This window comes from Triticum dicoccoides, chromosome 7A, assembly GCF_002162155.2.
Source record: "Triticum dicoccoides isolate Atlit2015 ecotype Zavitan chromosome 7A, WEW_v2.0, whole genome shotgun sequence".
Lineage (NCBI taxonomy): Eukaryota > Viridiplantae > Streptophyta > Magnoliopsida > Poales > Poaceae > Triticum > Triticum dicoccoides.
In genome coordinates, this window is record NC_041392.1 from 80,607,605 (window position 1) to 80,618,430 (window position 10,826).

Below are 10,826 nucleotides of genomic sequence, written 5' to 3' on the forward strand. Positions count from 1 at the left end.
GCGTCGCCGTCATCCGATCAACTGATCTAGGGTTTCCCCCGGAGGTAGCGGATAGAGGTCTAGAGCTTCTCCACGGCGATGCCTTCAAGAAGGTAATGACACCACATGGTGCCACCAACGCCGGTCTTGGCAACAAGCCGAGCACAAGGTTTTCACCCGGATCCGCTCGAAGAACCTCCATCACGTATTGTGCGCACGGGTCGCCGCCGATCTGAGCCGCCGCACATCGAGCAAGCCGCACCGGGCAGATCGGATCTTTCCGGAGGGCAAACCACACATGGCGCCGACCCAACCACCAGGCCCTCCATACCGCCACCGCCGATCCGAGGACAGATGGTCCGCCGCTGCAGATCCGGCCACCACCGCCGAACGCAGCCAAGGCCGCTGCCCGACGCAGGGCCGGCCGCCGCAACCGCCACCACCACCGCCCTAGGACGAGGCCGCCGCCGCCCAGGTGGCAGGCAGTAAGTAGAAGAGTGAGATATCCTTGTAGCCCGCACACTTTGTGCGACATTTTTATTTTATTTTACGGAAAGAACTTCCGATATATTCATCAACTATCAAGTCAGTACAAAGAACACTAGAGGTAACATAGATTACATTTCATTATGCAGTTTCCATAATTCTAAGGTTGGCTATGATTTCTATATGTTTAGATCGATGTAGCTAGCCGTCTAACCTAAAAGAATACCTAATCTTCATGCTCGAGTAGTTAACGGAACAAAGGGTTTTCTTACTCCCCAAGAAGCAACTCCCAGGTGACTAGCAGCTGTTTCGGGCCATCCAGCCCATGGTGACGGACGACAGGAGAAGCGATGCGGATGCGGGATACGTCGTCCACTCACCGGTCACCACCAACCGGGTCACATGCGCATCTGCGGCAGCACGCACCGCGTGGGGACGACCCCATATGCCCTCACATAGCAATGCAGAAAGCTCGTGGCGACGAGGAGGATGCCAAAGCTACTGCTCACTTCCTTGCGGCTTGAGAGGTCAACACAGACAACACTGGCATCATCATTGTTCATATACAGTCCACAAAAAGAAGGTCCTGCTTCTTGGGAGTCGTGCTTGGTCTCCTCCTCGTCTCCGCGAGCTTCGAAACAGAACCCGGGGGGCTTCTGTTCGAGAGGAGCCCTTCTTCCCTGCTGGTTGGACCGGGTGATGGATCGTTGTATTGCCTTTCCTATCGATTTTTCATCTACAAAAACACTTCTGCTTTCTTCTTCTCCACTGGCCCTCTGAAAATCATCTCCCTCTTGTTCGTGGATCGTGAAGAAGGTCCGTAGCCGACGAGTACTGCTTTCTTCTTCACCTTTTGGGTTCCTCGATTTTGCATCTTTTGCGTTCCCGGCATTGGAATTTCTGTGTCACCCCAGAGTAATTTCATGGAATTTAGCCTCTCTAATGTTGATTCAGGACTAGTGTTTTTAGTATTCCATTCTACTTTATTGATAGAAAAGTTCGTGGACCATGGTCTGCCCGCTCTTATTCTTAATACTATTGGGTCTAACCTAAGTTAATATAGCGATTTGTAGTGCCCAGTGTATAGTAAAAGGTCTAGTGTACAGTAATTGGTCTAGGACAAAGTAGTCTCTTCTCTATTCTCTTGGCGCTAATGCTACCATCTCACTTCGCAGTGGTGAACCACGTGGTCATCACTAAAAAGAGGACATGTACTTAGTTCCTATTTTTGCACATCAACAGAACTTCCAGTACGAACATTCATGAAAAATATGGAAAATAATAAGAAAAGAAAATCCAGCATCATGTTGGTGTATGTGTTCATGTCAATTTTCACACAAGAGGAATATTTTTGTGTCCTCACCAAATAAATCTGGTGCCTAAAATAGAAATATTTTGAATGTTAAACACAAGTCACAATATTCATGTCTTCTCCACTACGATTTGTTTTCCGTGATTTTTTTCAATTATATTTCAGTGCATACATCGAGGCACATTAAAAAGATCTAAATAAGTCAAGAGAAATGGAGATGACAGTGAATATTGTTTTAGAGGATTGTTTTTTGAAACACCTGTGGAATGCAACATTTTCGCTGCTTTGTCTGGTAGTAACTATTTTCTTGTTCATGATTGGCGCAGGGCTGCAACGAGACCCGATCCAGCCTGGAGTGCAATACATATGGGTTCCCTCACAAGTAAATTCTCTCCTCACTTTCTCTTGTTACTCCCTCCATGTCACAAAAATACATGTCGTTTTGGATACTAGCACGGTCTTCAAGATTTAAATTTTCACCACTAATTTTTACTATGGTGTGTATATAACTCAAGAAACTGATTATATCATACATATACTTTTCGAGATCAATCTGAACATTTGATTTGCAAGTTTTTAATCTCAGACAATATATATAGTCAAGGTTTTTAAATTGACTTAAAACACGTCCAAAACGACATGTATTTGTATTTTGTGATATGGAGAGAGTACATAGCTAAAAACTAAATTAACTTCATGTTAAATCATTTCTTAAACTATAATCATTGTTACCTTTTGACCATGCACAACTGGAATCTGGGAATAATCTCATCTCACTATTGTTGCAACTGCACATCAGGTTCTTGGGTGATGGACTTGTGTGGCAGACCAATATGCTCCAACCAAGATGTGGCATCATGTGCTTTAAAGGAAATATTCGACTCCTCTACCTGCATTAATCACCTAGTGGCGACCGGTGTCGTCGCACTGCTCGTGTTTGTGCTCATGCTCCAGTTGCTAGTCAAAATTCCAAATAGCAGAGTGTCCGCGCGACAGCTCGTCTCGCTCAGCTCACTGCTGCACTTCTCCGCCGTGGTGTTCAATGGCTGCCTGGGTTTGGTTTATCTCGGGCTAGGACTGTGGATGCTGGGGACTGGATTCAATCAGGATGCTTCCGTTGTTTACCTTCCACATTGGTGGCTTGTAACATTATCTCAAGGATTGAATCTGGTCCTTGCCAGCTTCGCTTTCAGCACCAGGCCTCTGTTTCTTGGGGCAGCGTTTGTTAGATTTTGGCCGGTCCTGCTGACCATCTGCGCAGCATTCATCTGTTGTTCTTCGGTTGTTAATATTGTTGCAGAGAAGACGATCACCATTAAGGCTTGTTCAGATGTTCTGTCCCTACCAGGTGCAGTTCTCCTCCTCCTTTATGGCATTCGGCACAGCCATGATGAAGAGGGTTATGGAGGAAGTGGAAATGGTTTATACAAGCCCCTGCACACGGAGACAGACAGTGAGGTAGCTGACTCTGAAAGTCAGGTAACTCCCTTTGCTAAAGCTGCTTTTTTCAGCAAGATGACATTTTGGTGGTTGAATCCTCTGATGAAGATGGGATATGAAAAGCCCCTTGAGGACAAAGACATGCCACTTTTAGGCGCCACAGATCGAGCGCGCAACCTGTATGTGATGTTCATGGAGAAGCTCAATGACAAGAAGCAGTCGCCGTCGCACCCCACACCATCATTCTTCTGGACTATTGTTTCTTGCCACAAGCGTGCAATCTTGGTCTCGGGTCTCTTTGCTTTGCTCAAGGTTCTGTCCTTATCCACAGGCCCAATACTTCTTAGGGAATTCATCAATGTATCACTTGGGAAATGCACCTTTAAATATGAAGGATATGTACTTGCTGTGGTAATATTTGTCTGCAAATGCTGTGAATACTTCTCACAGAGACAGTGGTATTTCCGCACCAGGAGATTAGGACTGCAGGTGAGGTCACTCCTATCAGCAGCAATTTACAAGAAACAACAGAGGCTAACAAATGCAGCAAAAATGAAGCACTCTACTGGAGAAATTATGAACTATGTGACCGTCGATGCCTATCGGATTGGGGAATTCCCATACTGGTTCCACCAAACATGGACAACAATTGTTCAGCTTTGCATTGCCCTGGCAATTCTGTACCATGCGGTCGGTGCTGCAATGGTTTCGTCATTGGTTGCCATCATTATCACCGTACTCTGCAACGCTCCATTGGCCAAACTGCAACACAGATTTCAGAGTAAACTTATGGAAGCACAAGATGAGAGATTGAAGACCATGTCCGAGTCACTAGTTCACATGAAGGTCTTGAAACTTTATGCATGGGAAGCTCACTTCAAGAAGATCATCGAGGGGTTGAGGGAGGTTGAGTACAAGTGGTTGTCAGCATTCCAGCTTAGTAGGGCGTACAACAGCTTCCTGTTCTGGGCATCACCTGTCCTGGTTTCAGCAGTGACCTTTCTAACATGCTATCTTCTGAAAATTCCTCTTGATGCTAGCAATGTGTTCACCTTCGTGACAACTCTACGTCTTGTGCAAGACCCAGTTAGGTCAATACCCAATGTAATTGCAGTTGTGATACAAGCTAAGGTTGCTTTCACCCGGATATCAAAGTTCCTTGATGCACCTGAGCTAAACAGGCAAGTTAGGAAGAAATACTATGTTGGCATTGATTACCCTATAGCGATGAATTCGTGTATCTTCTCTTGGGATGAAAGTACATCAAAACCAACCCTAAAGAATATAAATCTGATAGTCAAAGCTGGAGAAAAGGTAGCAATTTGTGGAGAGGTAGGTTCAGGAAAGTCAACGCTTTTGTCTGCTGCACTCGGAGAGGTCCCCAAAATTGAAGGCACGGTATGTTTCTTTACTAACATCATCTTTTGATGAAAGTTTGCAAAGTTGTTATGAAAATTAGGCTTGGCAATATTTCCAACATGAAGTACATTAATCATTTTTTTCATAACATCCTAACATCAAATTCTTGATCTTTGCATAAACATTTCAGATCAAAATCTCTGGGAAAATAGCATATATTTCTCAGAATGCATGGATCCAAACAGGAACCGTGCAAGACAATATTCTCTTTGGATCGTCGATGGTCAGGGAAAGATACAACAACACACTGGCGAGGTGCTCATTGGTCAAGGACCTTGAAATGTTGCCATATGGGGATTGTACCCAAATTGGGGAGAGAGGAGTAAATCTTAGTGGTGGTCAGAAGCAGCGTGTCCAGCTTGCTCGTGCACTATACCAAAATGCAGACATCTATCTTCTTGATGATCCTTTCAGTGCTGTTGATGCCCATACAGCCACAAGTATATTCAATGTAAGGATCATATTCAACAGATGCAGATTGTATTACTATTTGGTTGTGAACTTCTTTACAAAGCTCTTTGTAACAGGAATATGTCATGAGTGCTCTATCAGACAAGACTGTTCTCTTGGTGACCCACCAAGTGGATTTGTTACCTGCATTTGACTCCATTTTGGTACCTCTATCCACTTCGAAAAAGTCAGCATTTGATGATATTTGTGCCTGTATAATTTATATTTGTATGTAATGAGCTTTATTTATTTGTGGATTCGTCTAAAATTTGCGATGATTTTTTGCAGTTAATGTCAGATGGAGAGGTTATCCAGTGTGCACCTTATCAAGATTTATTGGCAGATTGTGAAGAATTTAAAAACCTTGTCACAGCCCATAAAGATACTACTGGTGCATCGGATCTTAATAACAATATACCACCTCAAAGATCTAAGGAAGTATCAATAAAGGAGACAGACGGTATTCATGGAAGCGGATATACAGAGTCTATGAAGCCATCGCCGGCAGATCAACTGATCAAGAAAGAGGAAAGAGAAAAGGGGGATTCAGGTGTTAAGCCTTATATGCTTTATCTGTGCCAGAACAAAGGCTTCCTGTATTTCTCCTTTTGTGTTATTTTTCACATAATTTTCGTAGCTGGGCAAATATCACAGAATTCATGGATGGCTGCTAATGTCCAGAATCCTCATGTTAGTATGCTGAAGTTAATTTCTGTGTACATTATAATTGGAGTTTGCACAATGTTGTTCATGCTATCAAGATCTTTAGTAGTCGTCGTTCTTGGGATCCAGACATCAAGATCCTTATTTTCCCAATTGCTCAATTCATTGTTCCGTGCACCAATGTCCTTTTTTGATTCTACTCCTGTAGGAAGGGTTCTTAGCCGGGTAAGAATTCTTAAACAAATGGCAAATACAACAAAGTACAATCTGTTTTACACCCAGAGATTTTTTTCCTGATGGATTAACTTGTTCTCTTTTTTCTTTTAATGCAGGTCTCTTCAGATTTGAATATCATTGACCTCGATCTTCCATTTGCCTTCGTGTTTAGCCTTGGTGATACCTTAAATGCATATAGCAATCTAGGGGTATTGGCTGTTGCTACATGGGAAGTTTTATTTGTATCTGTGCCAATGATAGTTTTGGCAATTAGGTTGCAGGTAATTGGTATGACTTTGTTACTTTATGGCTCTCATTTCTGTCATTATTTGATTAGATTTACCAATTGATGTTCTCTGCTGCTATTTTTGTCTGGGGTGAATGAGCCTACAGTTTTGTATTCAAAATTATCATTAACTGAAACCTATTATGTTTGGTCATGTAGAGGTACTATCTAGCCTCGGCCAAGGAGCTGATGCGGATCAATGGTACTACCAAGTCCGCTCTGGTGAATCACTTAGGTGAATCGATTTCAGGGGCTATAACAATAAGGGCCTTTGGGGAAGAAGATCGTTTCTTTGCTAAAAATTTGGATCTTGTTGACAAGAATGCCTGTCCATATTTCTGTAATTTTGCCGCAACTGAATGGTTGATTCAACGCCTGGAAATAATGAGCGCCTCCGTGCTTTCTTTTTCTGCCTTTGTCATGGCTCTTCTTCCTCAAGGAACTTTTAGCCCTGGTAAGAAACTGTATGAACACCATGCTGCTTCAATTGGACAAAATTGAGTAGCCAGCTTGTTCTAAGGCCATCGGTGCTTACAACTAATTTGCGATAAGTGTTAGATGCATTGCCATGTAAATGTTGCTACCTTTTCATATCTTTTGTCATGACAGCATACTTATACTCCCTCCACGCCTAAATAGATAACATTTTGGACATGACATGGGTCTCCAACAAATTTATTTGACTGTTACTTTTGTTATGTGCATGTTTGTAGAGAACTACTCCCTCCGTTCCAAAATATTAGTATTTCTAGAGATTCCAATAGGTGACTACATACGGAGCAAAATGAGTGAATCTACACTCTAAAATATGTCTACATACATCCGTATATTGTAGTCCTTTTGAAATGTCTAAAAAGACTTATATTTCGCAACGGAGGGAGTAGAAAAAAAATATTATGAAAAAATATTGATAAAGAATATGATAGTACTCAAAGTTAGAAAAGCTTTACTTGCTAGTGAAGTTAGAAATGTTTAAATGAACACTTTTTAGAATGTCTTGTGTTTACGAGAGGTAGTAATGTCCAGGCAGAACACGGTGAATAAAAAACACCATGCGTTTCTCAAGCTACCACTTGCTCTGGTGATTTTATGGATGCGTTTTCATCTTTTATGAAAATGTATTTTAAGTCCTAATGCTTATGTGCCGGAGTCAACTAAATAAGTATTTGATGCTATACCGTTTATGAATAGCACCATTACAAATAGTAGAATTAATTCATTGCTTTCGTACATGCACAGGTTTTGTGGGAATGGTATTGTCCTATGGTCTTTCGCTAAATGTGTCCTTTGTTTGCTCTATTCAAAACCAATGCAACCTTGCGAATCAGATAATATCAGTGGAACGGGTGAACCAGTACATGGACATACAAAGTGAAGCAACGAAAGTTATTGAAGAAAATCGGCCATTGCAAGATTGGCCCCAAGATGGCTATGTGGAACTTAGAGATTTGAAGGTAATCAAATATAAATATTTACATGTACACCTAACAGTACTAACAAATTTAAGCGATTAATTTTCATTCAACAGATCAGGTATAGGAAAGATACTCCCCTTGTACTACATGGAATCACTTGCAAGTTCCAAGCTGGAGACAAGATTGGTATAGTTGGTCGGACAGGAAGTGGCAAGACAACGTTAATTGGTACATTGTTTCGTCTTATTGAACCTGATGAAGGGAAAATAATTATAGACTCTATGGACATCGGTACGATAGGGTTACATGACCTGCGTTCGCGTTTGGGTATCATTCCACAAGATCCAACACTTTTTCATGGTACAGCAAGATACAATCTAGATCCTCTTGGACAATTCTCAGATCAGCAAATATGGGAGGTAAGATTTACCCTGCTATCTATGTTGATTTTTCTCATTTTACCCAATGATCAGATAATATTATGATGAAAAGGTATTAGATCAAAACAACCTGCTATAATGTTTAATCATGTGACAGTCATCTTTAGTACCGTGTCAATTCAACTTAGTTACTTTGACATTCTGTCCGAAAATATAGTGCACATTCGAATTTTTTTAAGTCAAAATTTGTAAGCTTTGACCAAGTTTATACAAAAATTTATCAACATGTAAAATACCAAATCAATGCCATTGGATTCATCACGAAATTTATTTTCATTTGGTATATATTAGGTATTGTGTGGTCAAAGTTTGTGAAGCTTGACTTTCACGAAAACCAATGTGCACATTATTATGGGACGGAGTGAGTACCTAACAAATTCAGAAAGTTCAGCAGATTACCAAAGTAGGGCGAATAAACCAAGTTAGCCAATTAGGGGAATCTCAGATGACAAGTTGCCTTTCTCATATAAAAACCAGATTGCCTAGGAATTACTTGACAACTTTTCATTCATCGAAGAAATAAGCACCGAAAGTTGGGTTGAGAACTCAAACATGAGTGATGGCATGGTAGGAGTGTGAAGCCACACCTTCCACCAACTGAGCTAGGCTTAGGGCCTCCTTTCTCATTTTATGGCACGATGTACGTTTCAAAAGGAACCACTAAAGTGGTCACTCCATTTGTTATTACGGTGCAGGTTCTTGGCAAATGTCAACTTCTTGAAGCTGTCCGAGAGAAGGGACATGGATTGGATTCACTTGGTATGAAACTGCTCTTCATCTATAATTGGTTTACGGAGTTCCTCTTTTGAAGCTAATAGACTGGGCAAACAGAAAACTCCGCTCTAATCATTCCAGAAATTCAAATAGGTGTGAAAATGCATCTGCTACTAAATATGTTAAATTGTTAGTGGTCCTCCTAGAGTATTCTTCACCAAAGGAGGAGTATCATGGGCGTGCAGGCTAGTACTTCAAATACACCAACGGGCTCTTAGCAAAAACAAAATCATGTTCAATGTGTATGTGTTGAATGTGGTGTCTCTAGAAATTGTGCCCAGACCTGCCTATGGACATAGTTATATATCCTTTCGCCAGCGTGATGTTTGGAACTATCTTATTCATGGTACTGATCAAGACCTATCATAATAGTTGTGGAAGACGGGTCGAACTGGAGCATGGGCCAAAGGCAGCTCTTCTGTCTGGGACGCGCACTTTTGAGAAGATGCCGCATCTTAGTTCTTGATGAAGCGACGGCCTCTATAGACAACGCAACAGATGTTGTCCTTCAGAAAACGATCCGAACAGAGTTCAAATATTGCACCGTTATTACAGTTGCACACCGTATACCAACAGTTATGGACTGTGATATGATACTTGCATTGAGAGATGGTATGTTTCTCTTACCGGCAACTTATTAGAAATATAGTTATTTCTTATAGTTCAACCCATCGTCTTATTGACAACACCAATTTATATGGAATTTATGAATTATAGTTGATACCACATACAGAGTATTTGTAGATCTTTCCCGTACTAATGATGTGTGTACGAACACTTCAGGGAGAGTAGCAGAGTATGACAAACCTGTAAAGCTCATGGAGACTGAAGGATCTCTCTTTCGTGAGCTGGTCAAGGAGTATCGGTCACACACATCAAACACAAATATTTAGAAGAGACTGTCGATTTTGATTGTTTACTTGATGCAGCTTTCCAAGAGAGAGAAAATAAATCAGCTTTTATTATACGCTTTCCAAAAGAGATACGACGTGAAGCTATATTCCTCGGAGGAGTTCATCAATTTGGTACCCTAGGAAAAACAGTACCATCTGTATTATTTCGAAGTTTCTTTTGCTATTTATTGCTACCGGAAATTCTGTGCAATACATTGTGAGCTGTCATAGTTAACTGATGAAGTTGAAGAGAGTAAATCCCCGGAGATTTCCTTGCTCCAGAAGTCAGATACAGTATAAAAGGCTAAGCAGGAGGGACCCTGCTGACCGTACTGATTAGCAAGGCTAAATGAGAGCTCATAATATGTTCATTGATTGGTGCACGCAACCATCTTTTATTATGAAGCGTCAAGTCTTATAGAAAATAAAATAAACATGTCAGTCGGGGCTAAGGGCATCTCCAGCCGCGCCCCCAGGAAGGCCTCCCCAGGCGTTTTTTTTGCGCCGGCGCCGAAAAATCGGCCAGTCGCGCCCCCAGGAGCCCGATTTTCGCCGGCTTAGGCCGAAAACAGCGCTGGCGGACCCAGGCCGAACCCGGCGCGCTGGGGGGCGCCCGGGGGCACCGGGGCGAACTGTTTTGGCGCGAAACAGCCGCGGGCCCGCCGCGTCAGCGACTCTACCCTCTTCTCGCCCCTTCGTCGTCCTCATCGCCTCGTTTCCCGCGGCGAATCAATGCCAAAGCTGCCGCGCTGCCGCGCCGGTCAGCCTGCGCCATTGATGCCTCACGGGCGGCGCAGTGAAGGCCGGATGACGCGCGTCCCTCGCCCTCCCTCGCCCGCCACGCGTACTCACGGCGGCTCGCGCACGGGCGGCGCCTCGGCCTATATAAGACGCGCCCCAGCGCACTCGGCGACTCGTACTCTCTCGCCGTCGTCGTTCCTCCCTCTCCTCTCTCTCGCCGTCGTCGTTCCTCCCTCTCCTCTCTCTCGCCGTCTCCAGCACCCATGGCCGAGCGCTTCCCAGGCGACGGCGCGGCGGCGAACGGCTTCGGCC

The 10,826-nt window shown here is 43.1% G+C and overlaps 1 protein-coding gene across 1 annotated transcript; it reads left to right on the top strand.

The window, feature by feature from the left end:
• The first annotated feature begins 899 nt into the window (after positions 1-899).
• LOC119333532 (ABC transporter C family member 10-like) lies at positions 900-10,150 on the top strand. The gene is made up of 13 exons (XM_037606397.1): positions 900-1,161; positions 2,104-2,159; positions 2,577-4,615; positions 4,767-5,087; positions 5,164-5,250; positions 5,375-5,974; positions 6,082-6,246; positions 6,411-6,705; positions 7,491-7,705; positions 7,780-8,085; positions 8,802-8,865; positions 9,253-9,492; positions 9,664-10,150. Exons 1-13 carry the CDS (start codon positions 911-913, stop codon positions 9,771-9,773), a joined length of 4,749 nt encoding a protein of 1,582 aa, XP_037462294.1. The 5' UTR covers positions 900-910; the 3' UTR covers positions 9,774-10,150.
• Positions 10,151-10,826: the final 676 nt, after the last annotated feature.